Source organism: Mustela nivalis (genome assembly GCF_964662115.1).
Source record: "Mustela nivalis genome assembly, chromosome: 18".
NCBI classification, from domain to species: domain Eukaryota; kingdom Metazoa; phylum Chordata; class Mammalia; order Carnivora; family Mustelidae; genus Mustela; species Mustela nivalis.
The window spans coordinates 29466332-29489411 of record NC_139037.1 but is presented as its reverse complement, the minus strand read 5'-3'; the positions used below and the strand labels follow the sequence as shown (position 1 = coordinate 29489411).

The 23080-nt window shown below is 43.5% G+C and overlaps 2 protein-coding genes and 1 long non-coding RNA gene across 12 annotated transcripts in view; 1 reads left to right on the top strand and 2 right to left on the bottom strand.

The window, feature by feature from the left end:
* RBL2 (RB transcriptional corepressor like 2) overlaps positions 1–10554 on the top strand; it is a 54184-nt gene extending 43630 nt beyond the window's left edge. For all 5 annotated transcript variants that reach the window (XM_082712126.1, XM_082712128.1, XM_082712130.1 and 2 more), the window contains 2 exons: positions 375–539; positions 9075–10554. In XM_082712126.1, the coding sequence (XP_082568252.1) occupies positions 375–539; positions 9075–9245 (336 nt within the window). In that variant the 3' untranslated portion in view covers positions 9246–10554. The remainder of the gene's footprint in view (positions 1–374; positions 540–9074) is intronic.
* Positions 3645–9068, bottom strand: LOC309853737. Its single transcript, XR_014305907.1, has 2 exons — positions 8709–9068; positions 3645–6149 (listed from the first exon to the last, which is right to left on the bottom strand). It is a non-coding gene; the product is annotated as an uncharacterized lncRNA (long non-coding RNA).
* A 60-nt stretch (positions 10555–10614) lies between the features above and the next one.
* On the bottom strand, positions 10615–21597 carry AKTIP (AKT interacting protein). Of its 6 annotated transcripts, none has more exons than XM_082712142.1 (10): positions 21348–21597; positions 17548–17659; positions 15807–16012; positions 13791–13855; positions 13606–13706; positions 13052–13140; positions 12877–12975; positions 12677–12784; positions 11575–11635; positions 10615–11412 (listed from the first exon to the last, which is right to left on the bottom strand). In XM_082712142.1, exons 2-10 carry the CDS (start codon positions 17587–17589, stop codon positions 11305–11307), a joined length of 879 nt encoding a protein of 292 aa, XP_082568268.1. In that variant the 5' UTR covers positions 17590–17659; positions 21348–21597; the 3' UTR covers positions 10615–11304. The 6 variants fall into 6 exon arrangements, with proteins under 6 accessions (XP_082568268.1, XP_082568265.1, XP_082568263.1 ...); XM_082712139.1 differs by having other exon boundaries at positions 10615–11415; positions 21348–21588; XM_082712137.1 differs by lacking the exon at positions 21348–21597 and adding an exon at positions 20118–20252 and having other exon boundaries at positions 10615–11415.
* Positions 21598–23080: the final 1483 nt, after the last annotated feature.

Here is a 23080-nt window from a genome sequence, read left to right as displayed (position 1 = left end):
TCCCAAACTTACCAGCTACAGTAACCTTCCAAGTTACTTAACTTTCTCTCTGCCTCTTGTCTCTTCGTATATCAAAGGGGAATAGGAGTCGACTCTAGCTTATAGGGTTGCTGTGGAGATTAAATGCCAGAGTGGATTAAAAATGCTCAAACAGTGACTGGCATAAAATAAGCACTTAAGCGTCACTTGTTCTTCAAGTGTAATTGTGGCTGCTAATGCATTACTCTTCAAAAAGCTACGGGTTTATTATACCTCACCACTCTGTCAATAAAAATAACTATTTCCATAAAAAAAATACCTGGCTAGAAATTTTGTTACCTTTCTTAGGCATATGGATTTTTACATTTGTTTTATTATTATTTTTTTTTTAACAGATGGACGCTCCTCCACTCTCTCCCTATCCATTTGTAAGGACAGGTTCTCCTCGCCGGATACAGCTGTCTCAGAATCATCCGGTCTACATTTCTCCACATAAAAATGAAACAGTGCTTTCTCCTCGAGAAAAGATTTTCTACTACTTCAGCAACAGTCCTTCAAAGGTGAGCCCAATATAAATCTTGGCCTTTATTAACCCCAGAATGCCTAGGACGCTGGAATTGGGGCTAATGGGAAATGCTCAGTACTCCACCTCGATGATGGGAACTACCAGGGGAAAGTGACCAGTAAGTTCCAGTGGAACAAAATACAGGGGTCGGTGGGAGAACTTTAAGGCTGGAAATAGAGTAAAGGATTTAGATTTATTTTTATTCCTTTTCCTGTTTGTGCATATAGAGTTCACTCTGCTGTAAATCTGGAGTTTTATGGTTTTTACACCATTTAAAATGCAAATTTTCCTAACAAAATTTGGATTTCTAAACTGATTATGGATTGTCTGTTTCTGGGACAGGTAGTGTCTCTGTCCTTTTGGATTCTTTGTCTAAGGAGAGAAACAGCAATTTGTACCGGTCAGTGGGACAGTCCTATTTAGGAGAGATTGGTGAGGCAGACGCTGCCAAACCAGTCTGTGGTGGGGAGGGAATTCTGCATCAGGTCTTAACAGAAGAAAAGTTAGCAAGATGCTGAGGTGTGGAAGGAAGGGGGATATCCAGGAGGCACCAGAAAAGTAAAGAAGAAAATATCCTTGAGGCAGTAAGGCTAGATCACTGGGAATCAGGTGCTGCATTTAGGAGCACAACTCGATCCTAAAGCCCCTTATGGGATGCTTGTATGCATAAAGATTGCTTAGAAAAACATAGAACAACTGAAAGTCACATTATCTGTGAAGCACAAAAAGGGAGAGTATGCCTGTGTTAGATACTCACCCTACAACCAACTAAATTCTGGATTAAATAAGAGTTAAATGGAAAAAATAAATACAGAGAGACTCTTCAAAAACAAACAAAGCAGTGTCAGCAGTACCATGAAGGAGAGGTTAGCTGGGGAGGGAACAAGAGAGAGGACACCCAAATAAATGCAGTGCAGGATCTTGCACTGCATCCTACACAGAAAAGCACAGCTTTCAAGGACATTTTTGGGACGAGTGGGGAAAATGTAATGGGGACTTCAATGTTAAATTTTATCGTTAAATTTCTGTTTAATTCCTTTGGTATTTATGATAGTACTGGATTATGTAGGAGAGTATGTTTAAAGTATTCAGAGGTACAATGTCCCAGTGTGAATAACGGACTTTCAAGTGGTTCAACTAAAAAGAAAATTACATAGAGAACACATGTGGTAAAATGCTACTGACTGATAACTGGGTGTTCTTTTCTTTAAGAACAAACTTTTAGGGGCGCCTGGGTGGCTCAGTGCGTTAGGCCGCTGCCCTGGCTCGGGTCCTGGGATCGAGCCCCGCATCGGGCTCTCTGCTCAGCGGGGAGCCTGCTTCCTCCTCTCTCTCTGCCTGCCTCTCTGTCTGCTTGTGATCTCCGTCTGACAAATAAATAAATGAAATCTTTAAAAAAAAAAAAAAAAAGAAAAAACTTTTAAAATAAAAAGTTGGGGGAAAACAAAGCAGCAAAACTCTCAGAAAATGGAAAATCTTTTCCATTTTTCTGTTACGGTAGTAATGAAGGTGCTACATACCTTTGAGTAAACTTATCCCCTGCAGAAACCTCGGTTAACCTGAATAATGAAGACATACTGATGTTTCTAAATAGGAAAACCAAATATGTAAAGACATAGTTTTCTCCAGAAACTGCATAGGTTTGATCTGATTCCAGTGATATTGCCAGTGGGATCGTGAAAGCTGGAAACATAAATCATCAATAGCCCCAAAAGCAACTGGAACAGATGACATAGCTCAGAGATACTGCAGGTGCAGGTCCAGACCACTACAGTGAAGGCAGTTAAATGAAATTTTTTATTTCCCAGTGCATATAAAAGTTATGTTTATACTATACTGTTGTCTGTTACTGTGCATTACATCTAAAAAAACCTGTTCATACCTTAATTAAAAAAATATGCTAACCATTTCTTTGAGCTTTCAGTGACTCTTAATCACCAAAGATCACCTTTACAGATATTATGAAAAACTTCAAAATCTTGAGAGAATTACTAAAATTTCATACAAAGACACAAAGCAAACCCCCCTGGAAAATGTCAGTGATGCACTTGTTTGATGCAGGAGCCACCACAAAAAAAAAAAAAAAAAATCACATTATGTATGCCTGTGTTAGATATTCACCCTATAACCAAATAAATTCCATCTGGATTAAATAAAAGTTAAGTGGAAAAAATGAATACTCAGTAATATAAGCCAGAATACTCAATTTGAAAGAAGGACAAAAAGGGAGGAAAAAGGAAAAAACACATGGGAAAATAGTACACAAATAGCAATTAATGTAAGTGGTCTAAATATACTTATTGAAAGCCAGAAATTGGAAGTCTGGACACAAAGGCAAGACCCAGCTATTTACCACTTATAAGTAACCCACTTTAAATATCAAGACACAGACAGTTTAAACCAAAAGGACGATAACTCAGTAAGTGTCCACACGGTGGAGTATTACTTCAATAAAAAGTACAGACACATTCTGCAACATGGGTGGACCTTGAAAACAAGCTAAGTTAAAGTAGCCACAAAAGGATAAATATTGGGGTGCCTGGGTGGCTCAGTGGGTTAAAACCTTTGCCTTCGGCTCAGGTCATGATCTCAGGGTCCTGGGATCGAGCCCCGCATTGGGCTCTGCTCAGCGGGGAGCCTGCTTCTCTCTCTCTCTCTCTGCCTGCCTCTCTGCCTGCTTGTGATCTCTGTCAAATAAATAAATAAAATCTTAAAAAAAAAAAAAGGATAAATATTATATGATGCCATTTATATGAAATGTCCAGAATGGGCCAATTTATAGAAGCACAAAATGGATTAGTGATAGCCTAGGACTGGAAGGAATGGAAGGTTTCTGTTACTGGGCACATGTGGTAATGAATTGCACAATTTAATGTAGCAGTGATTGCACAACTCTTAAGAATATACCAAAAACCATGGTTTTGTGAGCTTCAAATGGTTGAATTGTATGGTATGTAAACTATATCCCAATAAGGTAGTTTTTTAAAAAAAGCAAAAGGATGGAAAACGTTATACTCTGCTAACAGTAATTACTGTAGTTACTCCAGCTTTCATGTCATTAATAAGAATATTACCACTGATAAAGAAGGTCATTTCCCAGTCATGGGGCATAAAATCCTTTATAATCAAGACATTTCAACATAATTGATAGAACAAGTAAGCAGAAAAAATCAATAAAAATATTCAAGATGTGAACAACCAAATTGGCTAACTAACATTTATAGAACACTCCAACAGCATCAGTTGGAACATTTACCAACACAGACCACACTGAGGACCATAAAACAAGTCTCGGTAAATTTTAAAGGATTCAAATAATGTATTTTCTTTTACCACAACAGAATCAAATCAGATATCAGTAACAGATACCTGGAAAACCCCCAAATTTATGCAAACTAAATTGCATACTTCTATTAATTCAAAAAAGAAAAGAAATTAGAAAGTATTTTGAACTAAATGAAAACTTGACATACCAAAATTTGCTAGATGCAGCAAAAGCAATGTTGAGAGGGAAATTTATAGCACTAAAATACTTAACATGAGAACAGAAGAAAGGTCCCAAATTAGTGACCTAAGATTTCACCCTAAACAACTAGAAAAAAGCAGGAATCTGTAAAACAGCTTAAGATACAGAAAATTAACGCCATGAAAAACCAGGGTTTTTTTTTAGAAGGTTTTAAAAAATTGATACATCTCTGCACAGACTAATCAGGATTAATAAATGAATCAACAAGATCAGAAATTAGAATTATCAGTACAGGTCCTACAGATATTAAGAATATATAATGAAGGTTAAACAACTTTTTGCCAATACAAGTAATAATGCAGATGAAATGGATCAATTCCTTGAAAGACATACACTTCTAAAACATACTGAACAAGCAGTCTCAGTGACCCTGTATCAAGTGAACTGAATTTATAATTTAAAAACATCCTCTCAAAGAAAACTGTTCAGTGGTAAATTCTACCAAATACTTAAGGAAGATACAGTTGACCCTTGAACAGCACGGGGGTTAGGACACCATACCCCATGCAGTCGAACATCTGTGTATAACTTCGGACTTCCCCAAAACTTAACTATTAATTGCCTACTGTTGACTAGAAACCTTACTGAAAACAAAAACTGCTAACTAACACATATTTTGTATATATAGTACATACTATAAAGTAAATGAAAATACTGAAATCATCAAAAAAAATCAAGTATAAGTAGACCCATTCAAGTCAAACCCATGTTGTTCAACAGTCAGCTGTAATGCCAGTTCCATCCAAACTCTTCTAAAAAGTGAAGGTGATAAATCATCTCACTAGTTGAAGAAAAAGACATTTGACAGAATGCAACGTTCATGATAAACCTCTCAGGAGACTTGCTCAATCTGATCAAGACTGCATACCAAAAACATCTGCAGCTACCATCACACTAAGAGAGAAGGCATCCAGTCTTCCACTGTGAAGATCAGGAACAAGGCAAGGATATCTGCTCTCACCACTCCTATTGAACATAACTGTAGGCCCTCGCATATGTAATAAGGCAAGATAAAGAAGGCATACAGACTGAAAAGGAAGAAATAAAATTATCTCCATTCACAATGATTTTCTATACAGAAAGATGAAAATCTAAAAAATGCTAGTGGAATAAGATTAGCAATTAGCAAAATTATATGACTAATATATAAAAATTAATTTTATTTCTGTATACTAGCAACAAGTAATGAGAAGTAAAAATTTTCTAAAGCACCATAACACTAAATACTTGGGAGGGGGAAGGTGCCTGACTGGCTCTGTCAGTAAGCACCCAGCTCTTGATCTCAGCTCAGATCTTGATCTCAGGGTTTTGAGTTCAAGCCCCAAACTGGACAAACAAAAAACACGACCACAACTTAGGGATAAGTTTTGACAAAAGGTGTACAAGACTCTTACATCCTGAGATTTGTAGAACGCTGGTGAAGGAACGACTGAAAGTGGAGAAATTCCATGTTCATGAATTGGATGACATTTTCACGATGTCCGTTTTCTTCCACTTGGTCTATAAATTCAATCCAATTCCTGACAAAATCCTAGCAGAATTATTTGTGCAAGTTAAACTGGTTCCAAAATTTATATGAAAATCCAAAGGAACTAGATTAAACAATTCTGAAAAAGGTGGAAGACCCACACTGATTTCAAGACTTAACTATGAAGCTGTGGTAATCAAGACACTGTGTTATTGGTGAAAGGACATACAGATTGATAGACTAGAATAAAATCCAGAAATAGACTACCTATCCATGGTCAACGGATCGTCGGCCAAGGTACAAAACAACTTGATAACCATATACAAATAGTAAACTTGTACCCATACTCTGCACCACATAAAAAATGAATCAAAATGGACCGTGGACCTAAGTGTAAAACTTACAAAACTTCTAGGAGAAACCATAGGGGAACAAAATGTTTGTGAACATGGTTTACACAAAGACTTCTTAGGTAGCAGAATCAAAAGCACAATCCATAAAAGACTGATAAATCAGACTTCCATCAAAATTAAGAATTCCTGCTCTTTAAAAAACAAGCTGCAAACTGGGAGAAAAGTTCACAAACCTCTTACCTGATGAAGGATTTAATTCTGTAACATATAAAGGATTATCAAAATGCAAAAGGAAAACCAACCAACCAGATTTAAAACTACGCAAAAGATTCAAACATGCTTCATCCATTACATGCCTGTTAGGATGGCTAAAACCAGAAAACGTTAGTAACAAATTCTGGCGATGATAACGGAGTACTGGGAACTTTTATGTATTCCTGGTGAGAATTCAAAATGATCCAGCATAGCTCTAATACCTGGAAAACAGTTTGGCATTTTCTTACAAACATGCCCTTACAATATAACCAATAATTTCACTTCTAGATGTTCACCCAAGGTTCATACAAAACACATACATGGACATTTAAAACTATTCCTAATTGCCAAAAAGTGGGAAACCACCCACATGTCCTCCAGCTGGCCAGTGGATAAGCAGACCTGTGGTATGCCTGAGTGATGGCCAACTACTTTGCCGTAAAAGGGAACTAACTACTGATACACCCGGCAACACGGATGAGCCTCAGATGCGTTGGTGCTTAAGTGAAACCCCCTGGATTCGGTAGGCCACTTACTATAGGGTTTCATTTCTGAGAGAGTCTGGAAAAGGCAAACTATAGGGACAAGGAACACATTATCAGTGCTTGCTGGCAGGGGGCCCCTGAGCTGTGTCCCTTAACTAGCAATGTGGGAATTTGGGGGAAACGAAGAAACTTATTTATTGTGGTACTTACAGGGCTGTGTTTGTCAAAATATGTACCACTATATATATTTTAAGAGTGAGTTTTACTGTAAGTAAACCTTTAAAAAATGACATTTGGGGCAAAAAAAGTCAGACTAACCATCTAAATCAGTGGCTTTCAATCTTACCTATCACCACCTGGAAAGGTTTCAGAAAAATTTTTACAGAGAATTGGGAGTTTCTCCAATAAATAACAAAATGAGACTGCTGAAGAAACATCTGTCATCATGACTGAGTAGATGATAGCTGAGCTCAGAAGTACCTCGGGTCTAGAACCAATTACACCACCATAAGAAGAGAATTCTAAAATACCACACAAGGTAATTAACATGATTGGGGACCATTAGTAACATTTATCAGGGCAGTTCGGCATACTGGTATAGTCTTGTCAAGTATTAGAACATTGCTTGTCTTAAACAAGTGGGAGGAAATCATATATTAATGGGATTAAACGAGGACAGCACACAGCAGCTAAAGAGATGTGCGTCTGTACTGATACGGAAAGATCTAAGATGCAGTGTTGACTGAGCAACTGTTCCAAACAACACACAAAATACGCCATTTCAGGTTTTTTTAAGTTGGCTCCACATCCATCAAGGAGCCAGACGTGGCACTTGAACTCATGACCCCAAGATGAAGACCTGAACTGAGATCGAGAGTCGGATGCTTAACCGACTGAGCTATCCAGGTGCCCCTGCCATTTCAAATTTTTTTTAAACCCCACTTAATAGACAGTATTACATTTCTAGTGAGTGCATTTGTAGATAGAAAGCAGAGGCTCTACAGTAGCCTGATCAGTCCAGTGAATGAAAAATAACAGTAGGTGTCCCAGGAATTTGGTGAGGATAAGAAGTCTCAGCATATTCTGTATGAGCTTTTGGGGGGAGTAAGAATTTGTATTTTAAATATGTACCTGTGCAGATTGTGTAAGATACTATGAATTGTATATAAATTGTATTTAACACATTACATACATTATATATGGCATAAATGTGCTGTGTATATTGTTATATACTATATATTCACAAGATATGTATACATTATATGCACCTAACAATTTAAAGAATAGTCAAGTGAATACAAGACTAGAGTTTAGGAATGCAAGAGGGTAGAAGAAAAAGTCAAAGGAAAGCTTCCTGAGAGTGGTTGAGGTTTGGGAGGGTGCATATGCTAGTAATAAAGAATACTGATTTTATTTAAAACCTCAGAAAAATTATTTTAAAATAAAGAATAAAATATGAATAAAATAGGCCTAGGATTAGCCTTAAGATAGTCTGGTGAATGGGAAATGAATGAGGGTATAGATCAAGCATGACAGACCAAAACTGGCCCAGTGGGGTGATCGCTAGGGGAGAGTTCATTACCCCCCTCTCTCTGCTTTCCTGTTTGAGAGTTCATGTAATAAGTGCGGGTGAATGTGGTGAGTATATTTTCCCTAAGGAAACATAGAGTGAAGCAGCGTGTGAAAAAAAAAAAAAATGTGGCCAACAAACTGCCAGAAAATAACGTGGCCACTGATTTTTGGGGCTTTGGAGAAACTTAGTGCTGAAGGCTTTATATATACGTCCAATCTTACTGGCATCCTGGCAGTTTTTCCTCAATCAGGGTTCCTCACCTTAACCACAGAAGACAGATTTGTCAAATTTTTCTCAACTCTCCGATGGATGAGAAAATAACTAGTACCTTCTAGATCATACTAATAAATTACTTATAATGGATACTTTAGGGAATTAAGGTTTACTTGTCCTGTGAAATTCCAGTTTGGAACCACTGCTAAAAAATGAGTAACACTAGACTGAAAGGGGCATAATACTGTGTAAAAGCACACTATTTTTTAAAAAAGAAAAATGGAGACATACGGAATTGACTATGGCACAGCAAGGTGATGCTCTATAACTATTGTAAAACAACAAAATCACAAATTCGTGAATTCTTACTTTTGGAAAAGTTTACATCAGAATCACCCCTGGAGCTTGTTAAAAAAGAGAAACACTCTGCCCTCCAACCCAGAGAGTCATCAGTGTCGGCCAGCTGAGAAGTAAAATTGGAAAGGTATAATTCAGTAGTTAGTTTCTTTATAAAGATGTTCAAAGTCTTTAACCCACTGAGCCACCCAGGCTCCCCAAGATGTTCGAACTCTTGAAACTCATTTGAGGTTCTCTGACATATCACTGAACTTGACGTATGAGCATTTTAAAGTTTTGTATGTTTTCCCCCCACTCTAGAGACTGAGAGAAATTAACAGTATGATACGAACAGGAGAAACTCCAACCAAAAAGAGAGGGATTCTTTTGGAAGATGGAAGTGAATCACCTGCAAAAAGAATTTGCCCAGAAAATCATTCTGCCTTATTACGTCGTCTCCAAGATGTAGCTAATGACCGAGGTTCTCACTGAGGTTAGTCGGTTGTACTGAAACGGTCTTTTCACAAACTGTTGGGCAGCACCGGTAATGCATGCTAGATTATGGGGCTCGTTTCCTAATCTTCCGTATCCTTAGGATATCTCTACTCATCCCAACTGCCTTTTTCCTATCCCTCAGTGCTTGCCATCAAGGCTGCTTAGAATCCAGACAGGATTTTTTTTTTTTTTTTTTTTTTTAACTCTTCAGCAATGCTTTTGCAAGTATTACAGGGAACAGAGCGTGCTCAAATATATGTGTAAGAGGTCTCTGTTGACGTGCTCTGGCAGAGGGACTGGCTGTCAGTTCATTCCTACCTGTTTTGTGGTCAGCTTCTGGCCCTCATGAAAAGCAAAAACAAAAACTTAAGAGGTGTTTGTCCCAAAACGTTTGGTAGGAGTTAGGAGGATTTTGGTTCCTGAAACAGAACAAGGGAGAGAGCCCAGATTTGGAGCTCCTAGATTTTCCCAAATCTCCCGTTCCCCTTATGTAATTCTTCCCTCTCCCCGTTAGGTGTGGTACAGTGTGGTAAGTGCTGGATTGTTTGGTGTGCAATGTGTGAGTGAATTTGTATAAGAAGTGGCACTTTAGGGCTGTAAAAAGCATGATTTTGTAACCCAGATTTTGCTGTATATTTGCGATGGCACTTTCTACAATGTGAACTTCATGGCGTACAAAACTTCCAGGCTAAACATGCAATATCATCTTTGATGCTTTTGTACTTTTTTAAAACTGTTCAAGCCCCAGTAGCCACCTTTGGGCATGTGTTTTAAATTCTCCAGTTTTTTGTTGTTAATAGGGATCAGCTAGCTAAGTAAAGATTTTAAATCAAGTTGAATTAAGGCAATATGGAAAATTATGACCTCTTATTTAGGAGGTAGTTATCTGAAAGACATGTGTCTATTAAGGTGACAAATTTAAGATATCTTTGGGTGTGTTCCTGGCAGTTTAAAAAATAGATTGGAGAATTTCGGTTTTTATTAGTACCTAGTACCATTTATAAAAATTAGAAATGTTATTTAACAAGCTATTGAATTATCTATATATACCTTTATTAATCACTATTGTTCCAGCAGTTTTAAAGTTGAACGAATAATCTTATTAGGGAGAAAATTCAATTGTAAATTGAATCAGTATAAACCAAGTTACTGGGTAACTTCATATTGCTCTGAAAGAAATATGGAACTTACACTGTTCAGTTAGAATAGTGGTGCAAAAATATTTATAAAACCTTTAAGATACTTACTGCTACTGTAATTTTATATGAAAATAAGTGTATTTTTCAATAAAGCATTTATAAGTTAATCTTTGTTTAGTTATATTGAGAAAGGGCTATTTAGTTTCCTGCATAAATGACAAAGAACAATCATTTATTGGTTTATTTTTGTTTCTACAAAACACATTAGTCATTCATCATTTAAATATCTGACTTCATTAGAAACCGTTTTAACACTTTCTCCCTCCTGCCATAAAAATACAGTAAGTAATTTCCTTTTAAAAAAAAAGAAAAAAAAACCTCAGCTATGAACAAGTGTTCTGGTTTCCTCTCACTCACCTAATGTGTACCTCAGTGATTGACAGGAGTCTGTAAAGTAGTAAGACAGCAGACTGAGGACTGAGGTTCGGATGATCTTCCATTTCCAAGTGCTCATCAGCTACGGAACCTGTTCTCTCTACCTCCTCGTCCTGACATTATATACAACTGAAACCACGCATGTCAGAGTCACGAGAGTGCCGAACTCTGCTACTCTATTAGTTTAAATGAACGTAACTTACCTTTAGCGTTATATTCAGAAAAATACTTAAGCCTCGAGGTCCCCAATAATTTGGAGTACTCAACTAGATAACCACCCTAAAGACACTTCTGACAGAAGTAATGCATTACTTAGAGAGAGGTTTCCAAAACTTGTTGTTAGAACCCACGCACACACGGACACACTGATACCAGTCCTCGTTCGCACAGTTTTACTCTTCCGGCAGTCCTTTGCCATCGGTCAGCTCTAACTAGGCCCGAGTCCGGCAGGAAAGTGCACGGTGCACCAGATTCACCAGCGCTTAAGTTGCTACTGTTTTCTCTTCTTTACTGAAAGGTTGTACTGAACCAGGCTTTACCCATGACAGGCCGGCAACATGAACACTTTTATTGTGCTGTTCTTCAGGCTTCTTCTAGGCATAATCAAAAACAGACATTAAACATAAGACTGATGGAGTCAGTCCTGTACAAACTCATTTCCCAAAAAGTTACTTGTACATAATGAGTAATCTCCAGCGAAGACATTTCAGAAAGGAAACAGTTAATGATTTCAAAAATGGTTATGTACTCACCTTCTGAGTCAGCATCTTTTCTCTGGCTTCATCATGTACAGAAGGATTCCATGGAGAAAAGCTTAAGGAAGAGAGAAATATTTAAAAACTGCTTTGGCTTACTAAATTTGTAGAATATCCATTTATTCCCTTAACAAAACTTAACAAGGAGCAATAACCAGTTGTCAACATGTAAGTTTTAGATGTGACTCTAGATGATTCTCATAGGGTAACTCTCCCTTAGGAAGCACTTACACATGTCATGTCAGCTCATTTCAGCTTCACAACCATCCCTAAAGTATTATTATTTACAGATGACGAAAGCGTGGCAGTCAAAGTAAGTCACTGCTCTGAGTCACCCAAGTCAGTAAGTGCAAAGTCCAGCCAGTCTGTCCGCAGAGGCCAGGCCTCTCACCCACTGGACCACCAGCCTTCCAGCAGTACGTGTTGCCAGAGAGCTAAATCACCAATTCCTCAGGTCTCAGTAATCCTTCAGACGCTTCCGAGATTAAATATCCTAGTGATAAAGGAACGCGCTATTCACACTATTCGGTTTCCCCTCTTTTCCCCAAATCTGAGCATTAGTGAGTGATGTGGCAGTTTAAGAGAGGTTCCAGCTAGAAACTGTCAGCTGAAAAGTCTGGACATTTGAACGTGCACATGACAAGGATCCTTAGGAAATCAAAGTCACTAATAGCTTGCTATTGACATAATATGCCAGTCAATGTAAAGCTTTCTTTTTTTCTTTCTTTTCTTTTTTAAAGATTTTATTTATTTATTTGACAGAGAGAGACAGCAAGAGAGGGAATGCACGCAGTGGGTGTGGGAGAGGGAGAAGCAGGCTTCCCGCCACAGGGAAGCGGGATCGAAATGGGACTTGATCCCAAGGCCCTGGGACCTGAGCCGAAGGCAGACGCTTAACAACTGAGCCACCCAGGTGCCCCGACGTAAAGCTTTCTGTTTCAGGGATACCTAAGAGGTATCAGAAAGCGAGCTGCCAACAAATTATAAAGGTTGTAGGCTAACAGATGATACACTCTTTTAAATCCCCATTCTAAGACCAGCTGAAACATGGAACTACAGGATGGCAAAGTGCAGCTTATCTAGATCGTGGGCCACTTACCTAATTGCGTAGGGGTCTTCTATCTTAGGTTGGTCAAACAAACGAGCCGTGCACATCTTAACACTGTCCACCACTTTGCTTTTAAAAAGCTGAACATCTTTTTCATACCTGTATTAAAAGTTTAATTCAAAAAGTTACCAACGTAATCTACTTAGCTGCACTGTCAAATGTATCTAAAAGGACAAAGCAAAGGAACATACAGCACTGCAGCCTCTGGGTTTAGGGGGCTTGATGTATCAATCTTGTAGAAAACTCTCCTTGCGTACATTAAAACTTGCCAAATGTGATTATGGTTCCGCCTGAAGAGAAACACGTAGGATCACTAAAGTATCGTCCTGCTGACGTAGGTCACCAAAGTAAATCTCATTTACTAACCTCCATTTTGCAAATGCTCTCTTGACATCCAGTTCCCCTGAGGTGGGGTCGACTAGCGGGTGAAAGACCGGAATATCGAACACCAAGCGCTGTATTTAAAGAGAGAGACGTGTCCTTTAGTGGAAGCAGGGAGCTTACTGGACCCATACAGAGAGGTGTAAGGGGAGCTTCAGGACAAGGCACTCATGGTATTTTAAGTCAAAGAGCTGCCTCGAGAGGGATACTTAACAACTTCCACCATTTTCCTGTAAAACTCAGTTTTGCAACCAGAGGGCAGGCACCCTTTGCTCTGCTGTAGCACAACACTGCCGTGTGCACAGCCAGCCTCCATCACACACCCTGAGCAGAGAAACCAGGGACACTAAGGGCAGAGGTTGGCGTGGCAAAAGACGCAACAAAGCACAAAAATGCCCTCCAAAAACGACTGCATAGACAAAACATTTTGGGAAACTGAAATCGTAAAATGAGCTCAGGAAAAGAACCAAGGAATCTTTCAAGCTCCTTAAGTCCTCCTCGGACCCAGCAAAGGAAGGCAGACTGGACACCTTACTTACGGGGCAGTCACCATCCGGGTAGTTATCAGGGATGTAAACTGTAAACTTAAACACACCGTCTTGATACAGTCCATGCCGTATGAATATTACTCCGAACCACACTGTGGGGAAAAATAAACAGTTAAGACCCAAGTTTGTGTCAAAGGAACCAAATATGCTATAAATTTAGAACAAATCCTCCTTACTTAATGCAGAGCGGTAAGACGGCTGCACATAGACACCCGGCAGCTTTTGCTTCACGACCAAGGTACTAAAACAGAAGAATAGTAAAATTGTATGGCTAGAAATGACACATACAGATCAAACCACCCTGCATTCACTTTTCGAGACAAGCACTAGTCCCCTGACGGGCAGCCAGCAGCTACCACACAAGCCAAGTCCTCACCATCTCACCCGGCTCAGGCTCGTACCCGTGTCCCAGCTTTCCAGATCAAGCTCACAGAGAAAACAGGAGCCAGAGCCGGCCCCAGACGAAGAAAGTCAAGCCAAGCAGGGGTACACAAAGAATCAAGTTTTCTTCCCAGAAATCAACTTTCCCAAAACATCACCTTGGAAACCAACCAGTAGGTAATTCTGAACAATGCAAACTGATTTAAATTCTGGACGTTAAATTTTAGGAAAAAGATGTACAATTTTTGCTTTTGTGACTATGGACAATAGATTTCACCCACACACGTTCAAAAGCCTCCTGAAGCACGATTTTAGATAATAAGCATAAAAATTCCCCACAACTGCCCTCATTTAGGTGTCACCTCAGCTGTGAACACCAGTCCATGTGGCAGAGGGCCGCATTCAGACTCACAGCGTTCTTGGCGAAGGCAGGCATGTGCGTGAGGCGCTCCCCACTCTGCTCTCCCCCTCAAGCGACCCTCCAACCCAGGTGCCTGTACTCTGGGGGCCCCACGGCAAGGGAGGACAAGGGCCCTGACAAGAGGTGGTACGGGCTCTCTGGGACCTTGTCACCGTGCACCTAAAGGTGATCTCACAAGGCTGAGATCAGACCTGGAACAGTGCTGACTTTGGGTCTTAAAATACGTTTAACCTGCCAAGCCTGGATTTTACTGAGAAACAACGTGTTGAACCTTAGTTGTCTGTCTGTATTACCTATTTACCATCACATTTATTTGCGATCCTTTCCCTAAAGCTCGGCACGTCAGCACGCGCAGCTGGCAGATGTAGCTACTACGGCGAGGCCGTTTGGTGTTCTAATACAGACAGCAGAGCTGGGCCACAATAGACGCCTGTCCAGCCCACGGCCCAGCCTCAAACACAAGGCCTCCATTATAAAGCCAAAGGGACCACTGTCACCAAACCACACTCCGCCAGCAGCGCTGGGGCTTCAGACCCTCTAACCGGCACGACACGAGTATAGTCAGGGAACGCTTGAGGATTCTGTACCATGACACAACTGAAGAATTCCTCCTCCACACTTCGGCCCAGGAACACATGCTCAAACCCAAGCCCGCCGGCGCCCCCGCGGCCGGCGTGACCAGCACTCTGGGCGGCGCTCCTCGCCTCCCGCTATGGATGCTGCGACTTCAGCCCAACCTTCAGCTTCTGGGACTAGTGTGATTCTCACCTGCAGAGCCTGAACCTTTGGGACTTCCCTATCACTGCCTACTGCTGCTTCTGCAGGAGTCCAGTCCCCTGTGTAATGACAGGCCCTCAAATACACGGAGGCAGCTCTGATAAGTACTTCCTACGTGGTCTCTTCTCCGAGTTGGCGGTTCCAGTTCCTTCCATTGTTGGCTCCTAAGGTCTGGCTTCCTGACCTCTGCCTACTGGGAGCCTCTCCTCAGTCTGTCAGGATGCCTCTTACGAGGTGGGTCACCACAGTGGAGCCCAAGCTCCAGCTGGGTCTGACCCAAGAACAGATTCCTGTGTCCCACTGTCCCATTCTCCACAACCAGCTCCTCAGGAGGGGACTTCCTCACCTCCTGCCAAGGCACACCAAAATTAAGTTACTCAGTTCCTGACCTACTTTAAGTGCTCAGTCTCAGGGTCTTCCCCTTGCTTTCCAAAACAGACGTGAAAATGCAAAGCCATGTTTTCCTTTCAATCTTATTTATCGGATATCGGAGGGGGATGCACCTGAGCTTTAAGACTGAATGACGCAGGCGTTTACGGAGTGCACCGGAATAACCTTCCCTTTTCACCTTCAAAGGTCAGTCAGAATCTAACCAGACAGCTTCAGCACTTACAATTCTGCAAGAAGAGAGTATTCCAAGTAGAAGGGTCCGTAAGAAGCATGTGTGCCGTTTGTTGACTGTGCGGCTGGGGCGGGGGATGTAGGCTTAGTTATGGGCAAAGCGTTTTTGGGAATACAAGGCAGCTGTTTCTTTGGAGCAGCACGTGGAGGGCTGGTTATCACGTCCCCTGTTAATGCCTTCTCCTCACCGTCAGATCGCTGTTCGAGATGAAGTGGTGAGAACATCTGTTAGCATGAGTCTTAAATCACAAGAGTACCTGTGATACACTCTTATCCTTGACCTGAAAGCTGGAATGACTCTTTCACAAGGAAGTTCTAGCATCACAATCAAGACGACTTGGAAGTCCTCTGAGTAGGCAGCCGGTTAGAAAGAGAGCAAAGCTGAAGGAAGACTAAAGCAACAGGAAAAAAAAAAAAATTTAAAGCTACATCTGAGAAAAACAACGCCAGTATTTACAGGATGTATACGAAACAGACAAAGAAATGGTTTCTTCTGCTGACCCCAAAAAGAGGGCAAGGGGTTACTTAGCAACTAGACAACCATAAGAGAAGAGTCCCTTGGCTCTTAGGTGCTGTAGAAGGTCAGGTGCGAAGCAGCTCAAAGCAAACAGTAGAGGTGACTGAAACTGTAGTCACACCACCTGGTGTGAGCACCTCGAGAGCTTAGAAACAGCAGAAGGAGCTATGCTCTCCCTTGCGCTGCTCTGATTCTGATCTTGTCCCTGATGGAGATGATCTCCACCTGGACTCTGCCCAGCACAGTCAGTCAGCCTAAGTCAAAGACAAAGGTCTACATGAGTCAGAAATGAAACCACCATCTCATGGGCACTTCCTTGGCTCAAGTAGAGCCAAAGGCTGCATTAAAAATGGGTATCACGTACATAGGAAAAAAGAGGATTCCTGGCGGTGGTCTCTTAGAGGTGGAGTTATAGGTTATATTCATTCTGTCTGCATTTTTAAAGTTTTCTTAAAATGTATTGGTTTTGCGATTTAAAAAGAAGACCTTTTGTTTGGAGAAAATAACCCATACCCTCAAGTCTGAGCTGACTACATTGGACTGGTCTTTCTCAAAGCTTCTTGGACTGTGGAATCTTGCAAATTAGTAGAAAGACTACTATAATAATGTGTCACAAATTTCATCCTGTGTAAATATACCTGAAAAAATAATCTCAGAATTGTGATTACCAGGATGATTTTCAATTTGAGATGCCATCCAACTCTCAGAAGCTAACTTTAATCAGCAAAATAAATTATTTCTCAAAAGTAAAACCTAGGGGTGCCTGGCTGGCTCTGTTGGAAAAGCATATGACTCTTGATCTCAGGGTTGTTAATTCAGGCCCCATACTGGGCACAGAAATTACAAAATAAATAAATAAATAAATAAAATTAAACAAAACAAAATAAGCAAAGCCAGGTAATTTCGTTACGATTATAGGCAACTTTAGTATGAATTATTCTTGACCTCTACTTTGACTCAAATGGGTTTCCTCATTAAATTTATTATTTTTTATTATTTTTTAAGAGTTTATTTATTTATTTGACAGAGAGAAATCACAAGTAGATGGAGAGGAAGGCAGAGAGAGAGAGAGGGAAGCAGGCTCCCTGCTGAGCAGAGAGCCCGATGCGGGACTCGATCCCAGGACTCTGAGATCGTGACCTGAGCCGAAGGCAGCGGCTTAACCCACTAAGCCACCCAGGCGCCCCTCCTCGTTAAATTTATTAACTATACCTACTTTGCGGACAGAGCTTGCAGACATACTCCAGAAAGGGTTCATAACGTGGACTCCAAACAAAGAAATTCAGTGGTCTGTGTCATCAAACTTCTGTCCTCAGAAGTCACTTTACCTAAAAATGAGATGGGAAAACACAGAAACATACCAACAGCAACAGTTAAGATTTCCAAAACAGTTAAATACTAAATTTGACACTCTTAAATAAAAATTCAACATAACGTTCTAGAATATATAGTTATAAAAATTAGGGGGAAAAAAGTCTTCAGAAAGTTTCCTTCAGCAAACCCCTCCTTCTTCTGAATCCAGTTTCTTTCCCAGCTTTAAATGCTTATGAGAATCTTTGTAATGAGTCCTCGGCCAGGATTCAGAATATTCAGTGACACAGTTCAGCTTCGGTGCCAGAACCAGAGGATACGGATGGACTACCACAGTTGCTACTAGCATACATAGGCATTCGATTATAGGGACAGGCAGGGGCAGGGAACACTGAACCCACATACACAAAAGGTCTATCACTGTTCAGAGTTACGGTAATTAAAGAGCCAAGGAGCTTATTTATGTCTTACAGTTGTTTTAAGTACAAAATTATTATTCCCCACAAAACCAGTAGCCAGAGACATAACAGAGAGAAGGTAGAGCAGGTAAGAGAGAGGATAACTGGGTCCTGGCAGGATCATCCCCGAGAAATGGTCTTTTTCTGTGCTTAATGTGTGGAAACTACAGGATGAGATGCTGAAGGAATGGCCAAGCAGTACATACAAATGCAAGAGAGGAGTGCAGAGACATTTCACAAATAAATCTCCCAGCAAAGCTTCAAGTACTGGACAAGTACTCTGTGCCTCAAAGGTCACAGAGTCAGTGGGTCATTTGCTAAAAATACAGAGAAAGAGGCAGAGGAAAAGCAGCAAGTCAAGCTGTAAGAAAAACTTCCCCGCTCTGATGATTTTCTCCAAGCTCGGTTATGTGGAAAGCACAGCTCCTTCTCTGAATTCCTACTTGCACCAAATGAAAAGGCTGAAGGTTAAAAGGGTCAAAACTTAGCAACATTCTGCTAAACTCGTAAGAAGCATATCATGAGAAAAACCTGTACCAAATGTCCCCGACAGCAAAAATTTTTATGACAAGCCTATGATATCCGCAGGTGGGTACCAAGTGTCCATACCTCAGCGGTGCCAATTACTGCTGTTTTCCTTGCCACGACATAATGCCACCCAGTAATTAAATCAAAGGAATGAGGCTCCTGGTTCTTCCACTAACCTGTTGACTTACACCCACTATAGAGCAACTTTTTGCAGAGAGCTCTCCACAAACCTGCCTGTAAAGGTGACTAGGGCACAGAGGAGAATGACTGGGACCTCAAAACTGTGTGCTGGCATCTTCCCGTTTGGCCCAAATGAAATTGGTTTTTCAGATCCAGAGTAATGTACGGCACCTGGCTGTCATCTAGGATACATCTGACTTAACAGAGGATCCCTCCCCTTGGGATGCAGTGCTCACCACCATGTAAATTTCCTGAAGTGATTCATTCACCTGTATGGTCCCTTCCAAATCTAACACCTAAAGATTCCATGACTCTGCCTTTAAGAATCCAAACCTGCCCCCCCAGCTCCTGTTACCTTTAAGCAAAAGGTAGTTTCTACTGCTTGCCTGTGTTTCCAGTAGCACCATAATCACCTGAAGATTAACCACTCGGTTTATTAGAAGTCCAGTCTACCCAGACAGGGTTCAGCATTTTCCAATAGGAGTGACATAGATGGAAGGATGCCCTAGGGAACAATTGGAGAATTTCTCCTGGTTTGGCCATACAAACCAAATAGGACGGTCTTCCTTTACGTCATACAGCTGAGAAATCAGTGTCTTGGACCTGCACGAATGATCTGAACATGGCTTGAGCCCAAACTCAGAAGGGTGCTGCTTTCCTACCTGCCACAATCCCTAAATAGGCACTAACTTAATACATCACCCGAAAAGCCTTAAATTCCGCGTTAAGAGGAGGCAAGAGTACGGCACCGAGAAAGGACCAAAAACCTTGGCCCTGGCCGGGATCGCTGCGGACAGCCCGGACCGGCACCCTCGCCCAGGGCGGAAATCCATCTCCAACACACACACGGAATCCGGACAAACCTGTCTCGGGGTGATGCAAGGCGCGGGCCGTGTCCCAGCTTCGCAGCTAGTTCGAGGCCGGCCCGGGCCCGCAAGCCCCTCCGGTGGGGAGCTGAGGGCCTCCAGGGCTCGAGGACGCCCCCCCCCCCCACACACACAACGAGGGCGCAGGACGGAGGCGGGGAGGGCGGGCCGCAGGACTCGGCGAGCCAGTCGGGCCCGCCTCCCTTCCTCAGGCAGCCGGGCCCAGCACCCGGACAGCCCCAGCGCCCGCCCGCGGACCGCGGCGCAGCAGGTGCCTGCAAACCCGGACAGGTGCCCGGCCCCGCCCCCGTGTCCCAGCGCGGCCGCCGTCGCTACGGAGTCGAGAGCTCCGGGTAGGGCGGACAAATGCCGGGCCGAGGACGCTAGCGGCTCAGGTTTAAGGATTCCACGGGCCTCCCGTCCCTCCCAGCAGTGCACCTCACCTCGGCGTCTTCAACGCAGTGCTCCCGGCAGCTGAGCGCCGTCGCGGCCCCACAGCATCTCTGGCCGCAGCGCCAGCCCGGCCCCTGCCTGCTCCCCGCCCCGCCCTGCTCTCCGTGTTGGGCCCCGCCCTCTGCCCCCACGCCCCTGGGCCAGGACGCTTCCGCCCAGCCTCCCGGCGCCAAGTGGCTGCCATACCAGTCCGTCAAGCACGTTCTTCCGGGGGCGTTGGGGCGACTGTACTCCACTCTGCCAATCAAATCAGCTCCGCTCGGGTGGGGCAGCACTTGACCCTCCCCTTACGTAACAGCGCCCAGAGTGAACTGTCAGTCACGGAAATCTCAGCCCCGGGGGAGGGACGGGGAGGAAACAAACAAGCACCTGAGCGTAATTGGCGATGACATCCGTCAGTCATCATAGAGGCCCGCCCACAGGTTTGTGCGTGGCCACTGCAGCCATTTAGAGAGGCAGTGACTGCGGATTTTCTGAGTCCCCGCGGTGGCACGGCGAGGGCGGGGCTAGCTTCCCCGAGAGAGTGACCTGAGGGAGGGCTCAGCCGGCGGTGGGAGCTCCCTGCTCTGGGGGCGGGGGGCGCTACGAGCCCTGAGACCCCTCATCTCCCCGGAGTGGTGGGAGGGGGACACCAGGGTGGCTGACAGGTCGAGGGAACCTACTGGAAGGTTTTATGTAACGTTGAGAAACGCAGTGTTACCCGTCACAGAATGGAGGAGCGCGCGGTGGGAGCTCAGCCCTGTCCGCGCTTGGCGGTAGTGCTGCCGGCGGAGCTTGTTAAGAATGTACCCGTCAGACTGAAGCTGCAGAACCCGAACCCAGGGGGGCGCTGAGCGACGGGAGTTACATCTGCCACAAGTTCCTCGGGTGGCTCTGGTGCGCGCCGAAGTCCGGGGACCTCTTTCTTCCATGGCAACAGAGCTCCCGGTCCCTGACTCCTAAGTCTTTTGACCCCACAAACCCTCACTCTGATCCAGAACACTTGCACCCCGTCTCACCGTTTACTGCTCAACAGTTTACCACGGAAGCCCCTCCCGGCTGCAAACAAGCTCTAGACTCAGCCGGCCTTCCCAGGCACAGCCCGCGTCGGGCTCCTTCCCACCGTCCCCTCTCATTTCCCACGACCGTCGCCAGCCCCATTCCGTGACGGCTGCCCTTTTCTTAGGATGGTGCCTTTTCTCGGGGCGCCCTTCCCATCCGCACCTGACTCCGTGTCTTACAGTGCTCAGAAGAGAAGTCTTCTCTGACCAGGTTGATCCGTTTGGGGTTGCTTTTGAGATCCTGGTAAAAATGACCTCGAATGGCAGGAAGCCAGACTCTCCTCTTGTTAATCCCCAGGGCTGGTTCTGAAACCCGACTTCCTCCCCTAGCTGAAAAACACTCCTGAGCTGCTTCCTTTTGTCCAGGCTGAATACACTTGGGCGTGTTGTCCTGCCCTTAGTATTAGAGTCAGTCAATATGAAGAGGGAGGCAAGCAGGAAATGCTTTCCTCTGGCCACAGGTGGTCTCCCTGGCACCTACATGGCCCAATCCCTCCCGACCTTGTTTGCAGGCTCATTATCCTCTCCCAGACTGATGTTACCCTCCACTCTCTGCCTGGCCAGCTCCTTCCTTCCCCCAGGACTCATGTATGTTACTGCAGCCCAGACCTCTCCACTGAGCTTCCATGGTTCACATCCAATTGCCCACAACCGCCCTAGATGCCTCAGGCAACCATCAGTTAGAATCCTTGGGGTGGCCCCTTCCAGATAAACCCAGCTCACACTGGCTTCCATAGCAAGGGGGATTTATCTCACAAGGTAGGGCGGGCTCTGGGGGCTGGTGCCCTGGGCTTCAGACAGAGGCATACCCAAATGTGGCAATGCCTAGCAACGCGAAAGGATCCTTTTCTTCCAACCTTTTCCAAAGAGCAAGAATACCTTACCCAGAAGGGGTCCAGAAGAATGCCCGCGTTCCAGTGACCAGAGGGGAGTGTCCCTGGGTCTCCATCCACAACCAAACCAGTCAAGAGCAAGTGGAATGAGACTGCCATGATGGGCCAGAGCTAGTCAAGGTTTACTTGCTCTTTAGGGAAGGTGGGGACATAATCACATTTGCATTTTGAGAAGGCCACCAGAGGAGGACACCATTTGGAAAGCCATTGCAGTTGCTGAGCAAGGGACAGCTGCACAAAGATTATAGTAGAGAAGGAGAAGGGGATGCATTGGAGAAAGACTTAAGAGGTGGAGTGGAGGGCGCCTGGGTGGCTCAGTGGGTTAAGCTGCTGCCTTCAGCTCAGGTCATGATCTCAGGGTCCTGGGATTGAGTCCCGCATCAGGATCTCTGCTCAGCAAGGGGCCTGCTTCCCTTCCTCTCTCTGCCTACTTGTGATCTCTGTCAAATAAAATCTTAAAAAAAAAAAAATCTTAAAAAAAAGAGGTGGAGTGGACAAGTCTGGGCCAGAGATAAGACACGGGGGATAGGGATATGAAGACAGAGGGTATCATGGAGGACACCTAGATTTTTGGCCTGAGCTACCGGGTGGATGGTGAGAACATTCACCACGATGAGTGACCGTAAGCCATGCTGTTTATGGGAGGGTGGGAAATGTGATGGGTAATGTCAGGGGTGTTTCTATGAGTACTGTTACTTGTGTACCTGATAGCCACATCCCTCTTCTTCATTGTTGACAGGTCCTCAATGCTTATTGAGGAGTCTGACCCTTCAGTGGTTTCCCATAGCTCTTAGGACAAGACTAGTGGCACGGCTGGGACAGCACCTGTCCAGCCCCATCTGCCCTAGACTGTAGTCACTTGCATTCTTTTAATTTCTAAGGTGTGATATTCTCCCACCACACCCCACTGCAAAGGTGGGGCCTTTGAACTGGTTGTCTCCTTTGCCTGGAACCTTCTTTTGTTCTCCCCTACACAGATCTCAGCTGAAACACCACTTCCTCAGATTTTCCATTTTGGGG